This window comes from Asterias amurensis, chromosome 9, assembly GCF_032118995.1.
Source record: "Asterias amurensis chromosome 9, ASM3211899v1".
In the NCBI taxonomy this organism is placed as follows: domain Eukaryota; kingdom Metazoa; phylum Echinodermata; class Asteroidea; order Forcipulatida; family Asteriidae; genus Asterias; species Asterias amurensis.
Window position 1 is genome coordinate 8,380,049 of NC_092656.1, and position 19,864 is coordinate 8,399,912.

Consider the following 19,864-nt stretch of genomic DNA (forward strand, 5'->3'; position numbering starts at 1 on the left):
ACATTGACTGGTTTCTTCCTGATGTTGTAACCCAGCCAGATTTCTACGGGGTGTTGTAATTATGACTGTTCGGGAATGCCGTGCTCAGAGATGTAGTTGGTATCGCTAGGCTTGGATGGGTCAAATAACAGTCTTCCGAGATGAAAGGTGTCAGGACACTTCGTACCTTTGCCTCTTCGCACCCTAGACGCTTCGTACCTTTGCCTCTTCGCACCCTAGACGCTTCGTACCTTTGCAAGGTACGAAGTGACTATGGGACTCTTCGTACCTTGGACACTTCGTACCTTTGACACTTCGTACCTTCTTACAAGATACTTTAGTACCTCGTACTAAATGAAATGTTTTGCTGGTTTTTTTTTTCTCAAGCTAACAGACCCCGAATTGAGTTGAAAATTTTGCATGCTTGTGAATTTATATTTCTGAATATTTTTTAAATTTAAAGTTTAAAGTCTTAAGCCTGGTTCATACTTACTGCGAATGTGAATTCGATATGGATTTTACTTGAATTTTACATCACAACTCTGTTTTCGTTGCGATATTTGCACAATGCAATATTCGCACAATTCAACCTCTGCAAGTTATTTGTGAACTTTTGATATCAACATTGGTATCGCATTCACATTCGCAGGAAGTGTGAACCTTCATTTCAGATCAGAGACAGAAAATATAGTTAAAATGTGAACTTAACGACCAGTAAGCTTTTCAACGAAAAGATCTTTGCCAATAGTATTGTACAATAACTTTAAGATAAAGAGTAAGCATTGTTCAATCATTGCTTTAAAGGGTTCCCATCAAGATAAATTACATTATTTTAATCAATATCATTGGCAGACAAAAATAGTACTTAATGTTGTATTGCAAGTTACAATTATTTTAATAATTAAGACTCTGTAATGGAAAATGTGGATAATTGCATGAGACATTCCTGCAGCTGAAAGAATCAAATAAATAAATTAATAAATGAAATAAGAAAAGAATGTTGCAGTGTTTAATAAAAAATATGTTGTTAACAATTGACCAATCCTCACAGAATAAAAGCATGAAAATGGGCAAGTAATGGTGGACCCTGGAAATGCAATAGTGTTTCTTTCATCAAGGTATAAACCACGGCGAATATCTACTACTATTTTCGGTGGAATGGCATATTAAAAAGCTTCAAAAAATAATTTTAATGGATTTAGCCATTGTACGGCAGACCTTCTTTAAACGAATCCCTTTTAGACAAATGCACAATCCTTTGAAAAGCCTGGTACCTCAATGTTTACCCAACACCGCATTAATCAGTGTAACGTTTGAAGTAGGGAACCAGACATGACTGAAGTGTACGGAAACGCTAGGCAAATGACTAGCGTTTCCTTACACAGCAGCTGAATGGTTACACTAGTTACATAGGACATTGAGCATGGTCCATGTTTTGACCAATCACGTGTGGGCTCTCATTTTACAAGCGAGACATGGCGGATTTCTCGATTCTGAACGGTCACGCTGACGAAGACGGATTCTTTTGGTGAACTTGACTGTTTCGAGCTACCTTGGAAATAACGAATACAGCGAAAGACTACATCAATAGTTTACCTAACAGTCCATCTATAAAATTCTTCTGCACAATTTGGTTAAATATTAAAAAGATGACGTTTTTGAAGACCATTATTTCTGCACAAAGAGGGTAATGTTTTTTGTCTCATATTTCTTATTTTTGGATACATAAAATTATGAAATAATTTTTGTAGGTACAATAAAACATTATTACTCCGTTTTATGAAAGTTTTTGTCTGTTAGAGTATTTAATACTCCCGAATTGGATTTTTTAAAATGCGTCCTCCGAGCTCATTATATATTCATAGCCGCGACGGTCATGAATATCTAACAAATGAAATGAAGGGGTTTTCTGACCCTTGCGCACTGACTGTTACAGGATTTAAGAAGGTAATGGTGAAATCCCCGCCTTTGCAGTTTACAGAGAGAAAATGAACACTTGAGGGCGGGCTTTAATGTAACCTGCTGCGTGCACATGGCATGCATGATGCATGAACAACAACATCAGCTGTTCAATCAAAGCTATTTTGGTTGGTAAGTAATTTTGTGTTTTTGTCTCGAAATGAATTTTTTGACGACTGTTCAAGCAATATTTGATTAACATTTCAAGAGTTGAAACAATGCAGGTTGTCATTATTTCACGACAAAACAAACGGGGTCTAGGCTACTCCCGAGTCCTAGAACTATTTCGGTTTCGTCCGGCTATCGACGCGTCTCCCGTTACGGGAGATGATAGCCGGACGAAACCGAATAAAAACAAATAGTTCTAGGGGTAGGTCTAGGCCTACTCTCTCATGTAGCCAGCCCCATACATAAACTTGTTTTATAAACTTTTGAATACACCAGGGCACAATTTCATAGAGCTGCTAGCACAAAAATTTGATTAGCATGAAATTTCTTCCTTGAAAAAAAACATGATACCCAACAAAATTTCCATTTGATGCGCGTAAAAAATTATTGCCTATGCTGATATTCAGCTGTTGTTTGCTCATCCTGAAAATCACGTGGAAATTTTGTTAGAAATCCTGTTTTCATGAAGGCGAATTTTTGTGCTTAGCAGCTCTATGAAATTGGGCCCTGTCTGTCATGCCTGTTTAAATGGTCCAATTCACTCCGTATGGCCGGCTCCAGCTCATGACCAGCACCATTGATGTCATTTCTCTGCTTTTTTGTCTGTACAATCTGCATCATGAAACTTACCGATCTAATGCTACTGAAGTTGTAGACAGCCCTACGCCGGGATCACACTTTTGGGTAAAAATCAAATCATTTTTAACTGAGTGTGATATTTTCAAAAAATCTCAATGATCTTGACAGCTTGCCATTATTTTTCGACTGCGCACACATTCTCATAGTTAGTCGGGCTCCCTTAACCACTTAACAATAACGATAAATCAATCGCTACAATTGAAGAAACCCGACTTAAAGTTATATGAGATTCAGAACATCTGATGTGTGCGCGCTTGGAAAACGTGCAAGTTGTCAAGATCGTTGTTTCGATAATGTAGCCCTCCTTCTCCTTCGACGGTTAGGCATTGTGTGGCTTGCCAACCAGGCTACATCTTACATGTGCGTGTGTTTATGGCTGATTGCTAATAAGGCATGCGGCACACAGCGCTGTACGCTCTTTTGGCTACACAGAGCCGAAGTTCCGCCCACCCAGGTTCAAATTCTCAACTGTGGAAATTTGTGACCGTTTCGCTCCAGGCTCTGATAAGTTTTAGTCCCTTTTCTTCAAAATATTTCCTCAATGGTGTTTTGAGTGTCATGAAAACTTTCATTGGACATTAAGAATCAAGTTAGTGTTCTTAGAATTGGTGTCATGATTTTCGGAAGTGGTAAAAATGGGCCAAATCTGGTGACTAGGTGTCAAAATTGTATGTATTGTACCATTTTGCCCTGTTGGTGGTTAGTGTTGAATCAACCTTGTAACCCACCAGCCTTATGTTATCGCACCTTTGCTCGTTCTAGAAGCGTGCACACGGACGTTCTCATGGATAATCTTCCGCACGTCGCCACCAATTTATCCGCCGTTAATTAACTCCAAAACCCAAGAATTTTTTTCTTACCTGAGAAGAAGGGTTACCGCATAAATTATATACATACAGAAAAGAAAAAAAGAAAAAAAAAAAAAAGGCCGGAAGTTGGTGGCGAGGTCGTAAAATTTTTCCGTTCTCATAATTAGTCAGGTTCCTTCAATTGAAGCAATTGCACTCACTGATGATCCACGGTAAGTCACTCGGAGAGAAACTCCAGTGGCAATACCTGGTGCATTTTGTAATTGTGGCTTTTATGCCATCTAATTATAATTTGATAAAGAAATTAAGATCTTGTTTTCTGAAACACTCAAATGTTTCTTGTGAATTTATGTCACTAAAACGTTAAATTCCACATCATTCTCACTCTCAGTCGGCAGGAAAGATGTCTTTAGTATGAAGCCAGGTGTTAAAACGGATTCTCTTTAACTAAGACTCTCTCCAGAATGGACCAGAAGGAAGATTGGACTTTGGAAGATCATTTTAAGAACCTGGTAACAGAAGCACGGGGTAAGGGTATTTTTTATGAACTAATGAACTAACATAGCGTGGCGTGGCTCTGGTGGTGTTTCAGTTCAGCAGATTGTGGGTTTGAATCCCGGTGTAGTGACACTTGTGTTCTTTAAAAGCAGTACGCAATTATTACTGCGTTCTTTGGATGGGACATAAAATCGTTGGTCTTGTGTGTTATGTAATGCACATAAAAGAACCCAGAGCAGTAGGCCTAATACCTTACAGAGAAGGAGTTCACCCAGGTGTTCCTGGGTTCCTGGGTGCATATTGCCTCACAGCACCTTGTAACAAGGGTTTTTCACACAACTTCGTGTGACAAGTGTGTTTTTTCCTTTTCCGTATTATCTCGCAACTTCAATGACCAATTGAGTTCAAATTTTCACGGGTTTGTTATTTTATGCATACGCTGAGATACACCAAGTGAGAAGACTGATCTTTGACCTTTACCAATAGTGTCCGGTTCATCTGACAACAAACAAACTGATTTTTTTTTCACAGATCTATATTTATCAGATGAAGTTCCTTGCGTCGATGGTCCGCCAACTCCCTTGGAGTTTCATCGTGACTGGGTGTGTCCTAACAGACCAGTCATCTTTAGGAGGTGTATCGACAATTGGCCAGCTCTCTCTAAATGGACTCCTGCATATCTCAGGTATTATATTTAATGTACCGGTATGTTTAGTTTGCGGTACCATGGTATTCTATTGCCTTCAACGTTTTCGTTAAAGTGTCACTGGTTCCCCTCTGCGCTTTGTTAGGAAGCATGGATCAGGCTATCTGGACCACGGAAGAAACCATGGTCATGAGGCTGGTTCCAAATGGTCGACCACAGTAGTAAACCATAGTGCTGGGCGAATAGTGAAATTTTGTTATTCGGATACCGCTGGCCAACTATCCGAAATTAACCGGATATTCGAATAGTTTGTTCGCCGCTGGAGGGCGCTATTTAAAAATAAAATTATATATTTTTTTTTTTTTTTTTGCAGCTATAGGGCGCTGTTCGTTTGTGAATGAGATCTTATGGGCGGATTGATATTAGTTTTACACAGTGTCACACGGTTCATTCATAAAAATGACCGGATCTAATTTAAAGATGGCGGTTTGCTTTTTCTTCTGATCGTGATTGACTCTACGTGAAGGAAAACTTTTGTAATCTTTGAACAAAATACGTCGGAAATGTCATTGTTTTAACTCTTCACGGAGGTGAGCATAGTTAAATACTTAATTTATGCTGTTTTATGCTGTCTTAATAGAAGTTTCATAAGGATTCAGACAAAACATTCATATCAGTTGTCGCCCGACGGATATTCGGATATTAAAGAATATCCGGTTACTTGGTTGTAATTACAGAACTATCCGGTTTATAAATAGGTATTCGCGCCCTATGCGGATATCCGGTTAAAAAAAAAAAGGCATTCGCGGTTACGGATAGGAAAACCTATTCGCCATTAACCGGATATTCGAATAATTCGCCCAGGCGCCTAGTAAACCAATGGTCGACCACAGACCATTCTGGGTTTGAGTCAAAGTAGTCAACCTTTTAGTTAATCATGGTTCACACTCGAACTTGCTGCATGTTGCTGCAACTTGTTTTTTCATTTTGTGATGGTATTATCAACAGTTCCCTTTTGTGTTAAGGGATTTGTGATATCCATACAAAGCTGGTTTTACTCAACACAGCAGACGGAGCAACACACTCCATGCAGTAATCCAACTTGCAAGAACTTGTTTTTCATTTTGCAATGGGATGTTAAAGTAATTTGGGTTAAAAAAGACAAAGTGACTAGAGCGAGATTTGAACCAACTGTCGCTTAGTTAACATGCCTTCGCTTTACTAACTGATCTATCTTGCCTTCTTTGGCGGTCTCCCTATTTCATATATATCTTTCGTCGAGGGTGCCAGTCAGAAGTATTCTCAGCATTCAAGCTTTTGAGATCAATGGATAGGATGATTCCACCATTGATAAAGTTTTGATTTTTTTTCTTGTCTATCTCTCCAGAGACAAAATAGGTGACCAGGCGGTTACAGTAGCAGTCACTCCCAATGGTATGGCTGATGCAGTCTATAAGGAAAAGTTTGTCATGCCAGAAGAGAGACAGATGAAATTCTCTTCCTTCCTTGACATCTTGGAGAAGAAGGAGAACAAACAGACACAGACCGAGGATCCAGTTCAAGAGGAGGGGGTGTTCTACGTCCAGAAACAGAACTCTAATCTCTTGTCAGAGTTCAGAGACATTATTGATGATGTAGAGACTGAGTTGGCTTGGGCTTCGGCAGCTCTTGGTACGATAATAATATAGGTGTTCTCGTTCCATTTTAGCGAATGAGCAGCCAATTTAATTCTATTTCGCGCGAAAACGACTGCTACTGATAAGGGTCATTCGATTTCGTTTTATGATTAGTCAAATGTAATGTTGCGTCATTCGATTTAACAAAATAATCATTCAATTTAACAATTCATCAAAGCAGCATTCAAATTTGTAGACCCTTCTTGAGGCATCTGTGTCACGAAAAAGAATGACAATCATTAAATTGAACACAGTGCAAAAGGAATTTGACACATGGTCATTTAATTCATTCCTTAAACAATCAGCCTGTGCAACAATTATGCGCTAATATGCTAACTCAATCACAAGAACCATCTCTGCCCCCACAGGTACCCATTTATCCCTAGGTAGAGAGAAGCAATTATGGCAAGGTGTCTTGCTGAGGGACATAAGTGTCAAGACCGACACTCAAACTTACGCTCTGTTGAATAGAAACACCAGAGCTTGAGTTCAGTGCTCCTATCCGACGGCCATGACATCCCATAATAATAGGCTTATGACTTTTCACGATGATAAAAGGATCTGCAAAGTTTGGTAATGACTCAGTGAACATTGGCAATAAAAAAACTTACTTGGTTAGAAGTACAGCAGATTTTTATAGTTTAAAGCCATTATACACTTTCGGTACAGAAAAAAAAAAAGTTCACAGATTTACAAATTACTTTACAGGGTTTACAGAAGGTAATGGTGAAAGACTTCTCTTGAAATATTGTTCCACGAATTGCTTTACTTTTTGAGAAAACATTAAAACTATATCAATGCTCGCTAGCGAGAATTACGGATATGTTTGAAACACATGTCATGACACAACGAAACGTGCGGAAACAAGAGTGGGTTTTCCCGTTTTCCCGACTACGATGATCGATTGAGCCTAAATTTTCACAGGTTTGTTATTTTATATATAAGTTGTGATACACGAAGTGTGGGACTTGGACAATACTGTTTACCGAAAGTGTATATTGCTTTAATGCATTTTGAAAGCATTTTCACTTCGAAGAAACAAAGTAACCAAAAGGTTTGAACTTTGACTTTTTCCCAGGAAAACAGCCTGATGCCGTCAACTTTTGGATGGGAGAAGAAAAAGCTGTCACTTCCAGTGAGTATATATTTAAACTGTTTTTGTGTACATTAAGAGGGTGAAAAAAAGAGGGAATCAGAGTGTGTGAACAAAGAAAATTAACCAGAACAGAATTTGAACTTGTTACTTTCGACTTTACATGCAGGTGCATTCCTAACTGAGCTAGCTTATCCTATGTTGGCATTAACTTTGTGGCAATGTACTTCTCTGGGAGGCACTGTTCAGAGGTCAATACATAGAGTAAAAATAAAACGCAAAATAAATGCCACAAGTATGTACAATAAAGACTATGGGCGTTTTTTCCCCCTGATTCTCCGGGCAGAGAAACCACTCTGTCTAGTTACAATGTAACACTGGGTACCACTGGGTACCTCTTGTGGCACCACTGGGTACCACTTGGGGAGCGTCCTCAAAGGTAGAAACGGTTGGAAAGTTCCGCCGGGAATACGACAGCGATCCAGTGGGCATACGGCAACGATCCTGTGTAAACATGCAAACGGACCATTGGAACTATGCAGTATGCTCAGCGGTACATTCCGCTGGGAATAAGCGTGCATACTCTGTTGTAGGAACGTTCCTGTAGATCGTTCTGTCAAGCACGCAGCAGGTAACCCAATTGCAAATCGGCACGATGTCAAGGAAGAGCAGTTAGTTATAGCCTTTTAATTTATCAATAACACAGAATGAGATCACTGAAAATGACATTTATATTTCCAAAACTGTTAAATTGGTAGGCTACATGTATGTATTGATTATTATAAAAATGTGGAAATATAGCCGTTCCGACTTTTGAGACGCTCCCTTATGGCTACCACCAATTATGGCTACCACTTATGGCTACCACTTATGGCCACCACTTATGGCCACCACTTATGGCTACCACTTATGGCCACCACTTATGGCCACCACTTATGGCTACCACTTATGGCCACCACTTATGGCCACCACTTATGGCTACCACTTATGGCTACCACTTATGGCCACCACTTATGGCCACCACTTATGGCCACCACTTATGGCTACCACTTATGGCCACCACTTATGGCCACCACTTATGGCTACCACTTATGGCCACCACTTATGGCTACCACTTATGGCCACCACTTATGGCCACCACTTATGGCTACCACTTATGGCTACCACTGGGTACCCCTTACATTTGTAGCTCTATGTACCACTTGAATATCTGTAGCACTAAGCACTGTGTACCACTGGGCATCATTAGGTAGTAATGTATTTTAACCATCAATGTTGTTTGTGTTTCCACAGTGCATAAGGATCACTATGAGAATCTGTACTGTGTTATTTCTGGACAGAAACACTTTATTCTTCATCCACCCACTGATCTGCCGTACATACCATATGGTTAGTATTCCATACTCTTTTTCTAGTTCACTGTCTGTCCCAAAAACTATTTCAGATGATGAGGGCATTATAGACAAAGGTATCACAGTATTTGAACAACAAAGTAAGTTTCTATTCAACAACTTTTTTTAATTCAACAAACATTTATTTCCACACAGGGTAATCACTTAATAAGAAAACAAAACAATAGGTACAATAAAACTAATAAGTGGAGGCATAACCCAGGAAGCCGAAGCTCATAAACGGAATGCCTTAAACATACAAAAATAGACTTAAGTAAACAATAAAGAACAAGCAAAAAAAAAAAAGCTAAACTAAAAAAACTAAACCAAAACAGCACAATAAGGCAATGAGTAAATGAGCTTTATAATGAGTTTAATTGGTTAAACCAACCAGCATGGTGAATGAGACATGGTAAACTATTCCAGAGATGCCAACACGCATTGGCAACTGACTGAGATTTAGGTTGAAGTTTCCATGCATACATTCTTGAAGACCCAATGCTGTTTAGTTAGTAAACATGTCAGTACACCCATGTGTATTATCTTTTTTGGAGGAGAGTTGCTTCTGAAAAGATTCACTGAGTACTGAAACCAAGTTGTGTTGGAGTTTGATGGATTGAGTACTGTTTCTACGAGAGAACTGTTGCAGTTTGATTCACTCATTACTGAAGCTAATAGTGGGTTACTATAATGGTGTTGGAGTTTGATGGATTGAGTACTGTTTCTATAATAGAACTGTTGCAGTTTGATTTACTGAGCACTGAAGCCAATAGTGGGTTACTATAATGGTGTTGGAGTTTGATGGATTGAGTACTGTTTCCACAAGAGAGCTGTTGCAGCTTGATTCAATGGGTACTGAAGCCAATAGTGGGTTACTGTAATGGTGTTGGAGTGTGATGGATTGAGTACTGTTTCCACAAGAGAACTGTTGCAGTTTGATTCACTGAGTACTGAAGCCAATAGTGGGTTACTATATTGGTGATGGAGTTTGTTGGATTGAGTACTGTTTCCACAAGAGAACTGTTGCAGTTTGATTCACTGAGTACTGAAGCCAATAGTGGGTTACTATAATGGTGTTGGAGTTTGTTGGATTGAGTACTGTTTCCACAAGAGAACTGTTGCAATTTGATTCACTGAGTACTGAAGCCAATAGTGGGTTACTATAATGGTGTTGGAATTTTATGGATTGGGTACTGTTTCTACAAGAGAACTGTTGCAGTTTGATTCACTGAGTATTGAAGCCAATAGTGGGTTACTATAATGGTGTTGGAGTTTCATGGATTGAGTAGTTTCCACAAGAGAGCTGTTGCAGTTTGATTCAATGGGTACTGAAGCCATTAGTGGGTTGCTACATGTATAATGGTGTTGGAGTTTGATGGATTGAGTACTGTTTCACAAGAGAACTGTTGCAGTTTGATTCACTGAGTACTGAAGCCAATAGTGGGTTGCTATATTGGTGTTGGAGTTTGTTGGATTGAGTACTGTTTCACAAGAGAACTGTTGCAGTTTGATTCACTGAGTACTGAAGCCAATAGTGGGTTACTATATTGGTGATGGAGTTTGTTGGATTGAGTACTGTTTCCACAAGAGAACTGTTGCAGTTTGATTCACTGAGTACTGAAGCCAATAGTGGGTTACTATAATGGTGTTGGAGTTTGATGGATTGAGTACTGTTTCTACAAGAGAACTGATGCAGTTTTATTCACTGAGTACTGCAGCCAATAGTAGGTTACTATAATGGTGTTGGAGTTTGATGGATTGGGTACTGTTTTCGCAAGAGAACTGTTGCAGTTTTATTCACTGAGTACTGCAGCCAATAGTAGGTTACTATAATGGTGTTGGAGTTTGATGGATTGGGTACTGTTTTCACAAGAGAACTGTTGCAGTTTTATTCACTGAGTACTGAAGCCAATAGTAGGTTACTATAATGGTGTTGGAGTTTGATGGATTGGGTACTGTTTTCACAACAGAACTGTTGCAGTTTTATTCACTGAGTACTGCAGCCATAGTGGGTTACTATAATGGTGTTGGAGTTTGATGGATTGGGTACTGTTTTCGCAAGAGAACTGTTGCAGTTTTGTTCACTGAGTACTGAAGCCAATAGTAGGTTACTATAATGGTGTTGGAGTTTGATGGATTACTGTTTACACTGTAAATTTCTGCTTTATATTGTTCTATAATGAAGATTGTTTGTGGCATTTGGACCATCACTGGAATCAGCCAACAACAGCGTGATCTTTCTTCTTGTGAAGTAGGTTGTGTAATGCAAAGGTCGACTGATTCCAATAAATCGTTCATAATTGGCCAACGTTAGACTTAGAATCGAAACACCATTGATGCAGTTGGTAAAAGTGACGTATGCACAAGTAATGCTTATTTGATGAAGCCTGTCTGTTGTACACAGGCTGCTGTTAGAATTTGATGAACTGTTTCCATGATGGTATGCACGCTGTAAAGAAATATATGGCTGCAGAACATTTAATGCAGACACCAATGCATCTGCAACCGCGAGGTTGAGTATCATCAAATTAGTCACATTATGAAGTTTCTTTGCGTAGATTATAGTCATACATACCAGAACATTTCCAAGAAATCCAACATTTACAACAATTGGCATCAAGACTTGTAACACTGCAGACAAGTTTGTAACTTCGTCCATACTGCCCATTTAGTCACTTTATGTGCAACAGTGTGACAGTCGTTTGTAGCTGTTCTTTTGGGTAGAGCAGACCTGTGTGTGGCTCCAGTACACCATAGTACTCGGATCTAGGATCATAAAAACTAGAAAATAACACAGTCAGTAATAACATTTAAAGTAATAATTAAGAGCGACACTCCAGGAAAGATGGACCATCAGCAGATATTGCTTTTCCTCTGCTTGTTTTTTTGTCAAACAAATAATATTATAAAGTAATCACAAAGCACAACATCTTTACCTGACTGTACAGTAATTAAATCTTTTTGAAAGCCGTTTGTGTCATCTGAAACTAGCTTTGTGCAATTTCAAATTTTTAACTTGACTCCCAATACAAACAATCCTGTATGTGTTGCCTCAAAATGTTGCTCATTTTGTGCTCGTCACACATTTTTATTAAATTCTATAAGTGGCCCAAAAAAATGTGTGCGGGGTATTCTTCAAACAGACAACTGATTAGCCGGTCGGGCAAGCCAAGAAAAAAGTCAGCGCAAGGCCTGATTCAGGATGTGTTTACATAACAACAAAATGGGTCATTTAGCTTGATGGATGAGTAGTTTATCTGCTTCGGAAAGTCTGCTGCCATTGTGATTGGTGTATGATCCAATAAATTCTCTGTTTGAAAGAGAAAGTACATGCAGATAACAGGTGTGAGTTGTCAGATGAGAAGGGAGTTTCATTTTAAAGCCATTGGACCCTTTCAGTTAACAGTGTTGTCCAAGACCCACACTTCGTGTATCACAACTTCTATATCAAATAACAAACCTTTGAAAATTTGGGCTTAATCGGTCATCGGAGTCGGGAGAAAATAACGGGAAAACCCACCCTTGTATCCGCGCGTTTCGCCGTGTCGTGACATGTGTTTAAAATAAATCCAGAATTCTCATTAACGAGAATTGATATTGTTTTACTGTTTTCTCAAAAAGTAAAGCATTTCATGGAATAATATTTAAAGAGAAGTATTTCACCAATACCTTCTGTAAACCCTGTAAGTTATTTGTAAATCTGTGAACTTTTTTCTTTGTTTCTGTACCGAAAGGGTCCAATGGCTTTAACCTCTTTCTTTACAGACACTGGACATCTTTGATAGTATTGTCAAAGACCAGTTTCTCACTTGGTGTATCTCAACATACAGTGTGAGTGTATGCACAAAATATCAAACCTGTGAAAATTTGAACTCAATTGGTCGTTGAAGTTGTGAGATAAAAAAATGGAAGAAAAAAAACCTTGTCACACGAAGTTGTGTGCTTTCAGATGCTTGATTTTGAGATCTCAAAATCAAATTCTGAGGTCTCAAATTCAAATATTTTATTGGAAAGTTACTTCTTCCTCTTGTTAACAAGTAAGTTTTATGCTTACAGTGATTACCAATAGTCTCCAGTGTCTTGTTTACTGGAGCTTTCACAAAATGTCTACAGACATTTATTGCGTTGTGACCTTCTTGATTTTACTCCATTCCAACTCAATGTAACCAAACTGAGGCTGGACAAAATAATAGTCTGGTGCCATGTGTGCGCAATGAATGTTAGCATTCATTACTGTTATTGGAAACGGTGAACATGACCAAGATGGTGACAGCTTAATAAAGGTCTATATTCTTACAACAGGTACCTATCCAGCAGCTCGCTACAAAGTATCAACTGGCGATGAATTTGATGTCATGGATGAGCCAGATGTTGGTGAAGTCCCCTGGATTCCCATAGATCCTGTTCTGCCCAACTTGGAACGGTGGCCAAACTATGGTAACTCCAAACCAGTTCATTGCACAGTCCATGCTGGCGACGTACTCTATCTCCCATCACTTTGGTTCCATCACGTCAGACAAGAACATGCCACTATAGCAGGTATTTTGCACAAGGTGTGGCGTTCACAGAGAGTTTAGACTAGTCTTATCTCGATATAGGACGAGTTACTTGTCCTAACTTAGGACTAGCCTTAAGTTTTTGTTAAATAGCTCCTAAAGAGTCCTGGGACTAGTCCTAAGTGAGGACTGTCTTTGTGAAATCGACTCCTGGGCCCATTTTGTCTTGCTGTATAATGATAATATAAGGCTTTTTCCCTTTCTGTCCAGTATCTGGACATATTCAATCACAGGCGGAAAACAATGTCACATTTCAAATTTCTTTGGAGTTTTTAAATCATTACTGTATTTGATAAGTTTAAATGGAGTTAAATTTTACCTCTTTACTTATGAAACATTCCCGTGTGGAATGTATACAGACCAGTTTTATTGTTGTCAACCATTTAAGTAATATTTCAAATGTTGCTATCATTTTGCACCTTTTTGTGCCTGCTTTTAACTGCTTTGCATTATTGAGAAAATGGGTGCATCACAAAAAGACCCTCTTTTAAAAAGAAATCAGTTTTGATGCCAACTTTCAAAAAGAGCACTATCTCAGCTTGCAAGCATTATACAGAACTTACAATGAAACTTGGAAGGGTTTTGAAATTACAGTACTTCAGAAAGTAATATTAAGGGAAGCTTTCCATCTTTAAACCGTGTAAGTTTAATGTAAACCTGTGGATTTTTAAAAAAGTATCTTACAAAAAGTACTCCAACCTTTGTAAACGTTTCATTTTGCAGTAAATTTCTGGTATGATATGGAGTATGACATCAAATACAACTACTTCAAGTTCCTTGAGGGCCTGGTCAAGTCCAACCAATCAGCGTCAGTCAGGTGACAGGAGTCAGGTGACAAGAGTCAGGTGACAGGAGTCATCAGTTGGTGTTTGTCAGGGAACAGCATCAGTCAGGTGACAGGAGTCAGGTGGTGTCAATCAGGTGACATCATCAGTCAGGTGACATTTTTTAAACTTTTGTTTCCTGCATTTTCATTTTTACAATCTCGTTGCATCATCATCACCATCATCATCATCATCATCATCATCATCCTTTGTCCTTGGACGGAATTGAGTAGCCTGAACATCTGACATCACATTTCAAGGCTGGTGAATAGCGCCAGAGAGTTGCCTCCAGACCGGAGTGTACTTTCACCTTTGACCTACCCTCATTTCACATAGAGATACGCAGCTAAATTCTATTGTGGACGTAACAGCAGTGACTGTTTGGGCATCGTATGTCACTGCACGTTTATACTGATAGGATTGTATCCAATGGAATCACAGGATCTATCACTATCACTGTCTTTATCCTTGTGGATAAAGACAGGGGCCCAGTCTAAGGACAGGGAACCAGTCTAGGAATAGAGCAGCTTTGATGAAAAAGTACCAGGTTACTTTATCCCTCATGAGATGTTGGGTCTCGTTTTGATTGAGAAGATCAGGTGCGGTATGGGTTTATCAGCTGTACACAAACAGTGACCAGCAAATCTTGTTACACCTTGGCGTATTCAACCATTTCTCGGCTCAATGCTATAAGGTCGTTAGTTGCAACTTCATTCTCGTAGTAATCAAAAGATCCTTCAGTGAAAAGTGTGCAAAAGTTTAAAAAAACTAATAAAATTCTACAAGTGAATACTTTTCTTAGAAACTGAATATTGATGCCACTTTTGATGAATAAATTCCATAAACCAGCAGCAGCAGCTCCAAAACAGCTCCAGAGCCAACAACTTAGAATTGTGACCTACTTTATTTAAACTTCCATATTATCGTAAAAGTAGGAGAGCTTTTACAAACTTGCTGGTCTATTCTAAATTGAGATGCATTTAGGTGTTCTTTAAAAAAACTGCTTCAAGGAAAACCCCCCCCCCCCCCAAAAAAAAAAAAAAAAAAAAAAAAAAAATCGTACAACAATATTACATCTTACATTTATACAGATATAAATATAGAAATGCCGAGTTGATGTCGACAACATTTTATTTGTGCATCAACAAATGTTTTAGCCACATTAACTTATATGATATTCACCCTGTTAAATGCAATAATGTTAACAAAAAGTACTGCCTCCTTTTCTCGGGGAGTGTTGTGTACTTTAAAATATTGTTATACTTTAGTCATGGTGTTGTGCATCAACCAATGTTTTAGCCACCATTACTTCGTGATATTTTCCTTTGTAAATGATATCACTTCTTATCTTCCCTTCCCAATCATATACTGTTAATAAAAAGTACCGCATTCTCTTTCATAGAAGGTGTTTAGTATACTTTAAAATATTTGGAGACTTAGTCCTGCCTAGAAATATATATTTACGTGTATGGCCAACCTTATTTATGTTCAATGTCGTCATACTCATACAGTTTGTTTACCCGTGAAGTAACAACAACAAATCATGTAGATGTGGAGACCCTACTGGTAAGGTCAAACAGCGGGCAATCTTGATAGTGATTGATACAATCTTAGAATACCCCGTGCATATACGCCTCTGTAAATACTTATGCATGACGTCATAATTCTTACCCAAAATGAGGCTATGGGCGCACGTTCCCCGTCACTTGCAGTGGCTGCGCCCATCGCCTCGTTTTGAGTTAGCATTGTGACGTACCTCATGCATAAATATTAAGAGAGGCGTATAGCACATGTTAGAATGTTCCCTTCCCAATCATATACTGTTAATACAAAGTACTGCCTTATTTTTTTTTTCAATAAAAAGTGTTGTGTACTGTGGACTTTAGTCCTGATACTGTTCAAACAAATCACACACAGCTGTTTTGCAGTGGAAACATACACATGTGCATAATGGCCATGGAGTCCTTCCTCAATGATATGGCCAATCTTATTGATGTTGAATGTTGTCACATCGGTGTGTATGGGTAAACAAACCAAAATTAATATTCTTTATCCCCGATGCAAATTTAACATCTATTATATCGTTGCGGTACCCGCTGCCAAAACATAGGATTCGAACTGCCTCTAGCTACCGGGCAACCTCGGTAGTCTAGTTGGTAAGACACTGCTCTAGAATTGCAAGGGTCGTGGGTTCGAATCCCACCCGAGTAACATGCCTGTGACATTTTTTTACAGGACTCGGGGAAAGTATTGAGTATACAGTGCTTTATCCCCGATGCAAATTTAACATCTATTATAATGCTGTCATACGTATAGTGTGCTTATACACCCATATAACAAATGTTATAATGTTAGCTTTCCAATCCTATATTGTTAATAAGAAGTACTGCATTCTCTTTAATATAGAAAGTGGTTTGTATACTTTGAAATATTTTAGTCCTGGGAAGAAGTATATACATTTACGTATGGCCAACCTTTGGTGAATGTCGTCATACTCATAGTGTGTTTACCCATTAAGTAACAACAACAAATCATGTGGAGACCCTCTTGGTTGGTTCAAACAGCAGGCAATCTTGATAGCGCTTGATACAATCTTAGAATACCCATGAATAGTTAGATTGTTCGCTTCCCAATCCTAAAATTGTTATACAAAGTACCGCCTTCGCTTTCATAGAAAGTGTTTACTCTACTTTAAAATGTTTTTAGACTTTATAGTCCTACGAGAAAAACTTACATTTACGTATGGTCATCTTTTTTTTATGTTGAGTCGTCATCTTCATAGTGTGTTTATCCAGTCACATCAACAAATCATGTGGAGACCCTACTGGTTGGGTCAAACAGCGGGCAATCTTGATAGCGCTTGATACAATCTTAGAATACCCCCATAAAAGCAAAAGTTAGAATGATAGATTCCCAAATTGTTTATACAAAGTACAAACAAAGTATACTTAAAAATATTTGGAGTCTTTAGTCATGCGTACAAATACGTAGAAATATTCGCATTTACGTATGTAATGTTGAATGTTGTCGTTTGTCATAGTGTGTTTACCCGTTAAGTAACAACAACAAACCATGTGGAGACCCTACGGGTTGGGTCAAACAGCGAACAATCTTGATAGTGCTTGATACAATCTTAGAATATCCCCATATAGCAAAGCGTGTGACGGAGATCTGTAATCTGGCGTCTACATGTCCTATAAAGTATAGAGCTGTGTTCTATCCAACCATCTCTGCAGACTGTGGCCTTATAAAATAAAACCATCACTCACGTCATGACGTCTTTGGGAAACAGCTCACCATCCCAATCCATTTCCTGATTATGTATTTAATCATTGTCAATGCCTGTGCCCCCCATCACAACATAACGATTATTAGCTTCATGCTAACACTTTACCCTAAACATTAACTCACCTGTCATGGCCTAAACTTGATAAATTCACCCCAAAGTCGAAAATGATTCACAGTGAATTAATGTTGTTGCTTGAACATTTCATTAGCCGCACTTATTCTCACAAAAGAAAATAACACCTACACAGAATCGTAGCTGCGCTGGTTAACCTTTAGAGATGTGAGAAAAGGGCCTTCACTAAAAAATGAGTCTCATGTTGGCAAAATCTTCTCTTTTTTTTACTTTAGACAATAGAAATTGAGAGATTTCATGTAATAATTACATTTGAATATTCATTGTGTTTTACCCATATACACCGATGACGTGTGTTAGCACTGTATACTCAGTACTTACCCGAGTTCTGTGGGGGAAAAAAACACAGGCATATTACTCGGGTGGGATTCGAACTCACGACCTTTGCAATTATAGAGTAGTGTCATACCAACTAGGCCACCTAAATTGCCCGGTGGAGGCAGTTCGGATCCTATGTTTTAGCAGCGGGTAATGCAAATTACATTAGACTTTTATGTTTCTGCTTGTGTTAGGATTTTCACAATGTAATCTACTACATATTCCTGTTGTGATGAGTGTTATTCCAGACTTTATCTTGATTTTTGTCTGGAATATTTTCGGTAATGAAATTCAGTCTCATGGACATTGACTCCTAAAGATTATTTTGATGATGACGTAAGATTAATTGGTTCTAAACTCTTACATAAAAATACAATAACAAATTGCGGAAAAAACATCGTTAGTGATTAGGAATAATTTATCTGTACTCATATGTATTTATATATTTTCAAGATAATTATACGTGAAACAAATATCAACACAACACAGCGGCTGTTTTACATATTGTTTTGTGTCTTAAAAATGAGAATATGGCAAAACATTACTAAAAAGAATACTTAAAGTAAAAGTAAAATGTTTTTACATGTTGAAAGACACTGTACACTATTGGTAATTGTCAAATATCAGTCTTTTCACTTGGTGTATGTCAGCATATGCATAAATTAACAAACCTGTGGAAATTTGAGATCAATCGGTCGTCGAAGTTGCGAGATAATGAAAGAAAAAAAAAACCTTGTCACACGAAGTTGTGTGCTTTCTGATGCTTGATTTGATTTGGAGAACTGAAATATTAAATCTGAGATCTCGAAATCAAATTCCTCGTCACCAAGTAAGGTTTTATGATAACAACCATTTTGAGTAATTACCAATAGTGCCCACTGCCCTTAAGGAGTGAAGACCCATTGTGACAATACTGTTGGAAGCGCTTCGCAGACGCCCTTCTGGCTGTGATAAAGCGCTATATAAAAACTGGTTATTATTATGAACCATATAGTAGGTGCATGCAATGAGATTTACTCAGAGTGATGGCAATCTCTTTGATTCGTTTTTTCGACATTGATTAATGCCTATATATTATCATTTCCATCCATTCCAAGTTGTCTAATTGTTGTCTTCCAACGTTGGATTAAAAATGGAGTTCGAACCTATGACGTTCGGGAAACCCACCTGTGTCAATCACACTCACTGGACGTCATTGACTGCTATCTTTGACGTAAAACAATGGAAAAGTAAACGCGTGTATACGCTTGTTTCATCAATTCAAAGATGGCGGCCATTACAACTCAAGGGGTCCATTAACCAACGTGTTTAGAATGGTGATTTTGTAACTAATGGCCGTGCAATTAGCGGGACCACCGCCGAACACACCTTGCCATTTGTAAGACTAAAAGTGCGACGTACGAGAACCGCACAAACACGGCTCTTTTTATATCACCGCTCCACCATCAGCTCGCCCCGTCCTGGGTCCCGAGTTCGCGGTAAGAGATTAATTCTTCAAAGTCTCAAAGTACAGTGTTTCTATAGAGTGTTGTAAAAAGATGAAGTCACTTATCTCCAACTATGGCCAGGAGATAATGTGTGTACCTGATGGACAACATGCCAGAACTGTTTTGCTACTTAGTGTTGAACTCGTTAGTCATTCAATGTGTCAGGTTGTTCTTTAAGAGGGCAAGGCCGTTTGGTAGAAGATGGAAAACATAAAGCACTTGGCCATAGATTTGGTCAAGTTCATTGTGATTTTCGCGATGTCTTGTGTTTATTCTTTATTTGATGCTCCCTTTTCTTTCTTTCCTTCTTTCTGTCTTTCTTTAGATTTGTATTGATTATTACAAAGCCCTTGGGGGATTTTACTACAAACTTGACCGCAGAGTAATTCCCCAATAGATG

General features: G+C 38.5%; 1 protein-coding gene across 3 annotated transcripts in view; it reads left to right on the forward strand.

Annotated features, from left to right (window-relative positions):
* The first annotated feature begins 1,960 nt into the window (after window positions 1–1,960).
* The window catches only part of LOC139941320 (bifunctional peptidase and (3S)-lysyl hydroxylase Jmjd7-like), a 53,065-nt gene continuing 35,161 nt past the window's right edge, over window positions 1,961–19,864 (forward strand). The window contains exons 1-8 of one of the 3 annotated variants that reach the window (XM_071937751.1): window positions 1,961–2,070; window positions 3,946–4,082; window positions 4,584–4,737; window positions 6,086–6,369; window positions 7,453–7,509; window positions 8,761–8,856; window positions 13,161–13,397; window positions 14,138–19,822. In XM_071937751.1, the coding sequence (XP_071793852.1) occupies window positions 4,019–4,082; window positions 4,584–4,737; window positions 6,086–6,369; window positions 7,453–7,509; window positions 8,761–8,856; window positions 13,161–13,397; window positions 14,138–14,235 (990 nt within the window). In that variant the 5' untranslated portion in view covers window positions 1,961–2,070; window positions 3,946–4,018 and the 3' untranslated portion in view covers window positions 14,236–19,822. Of the gene's footprint in view, window positions 2,071–2,716; window positions 2,791–3,945; window positions 4,083–4,583; window positions 4,738–6,085; window positions 6,370–7,452; window positions 7,510–8,760; window positions 8,857–13,160; window positions 13,398–14,137; window positions 19,823–19,864 lie in introns of those variants that run through there. The other 2 variants (XR_011786595.1, XM_071937750.1) reach the window with 2 other exon arrangements.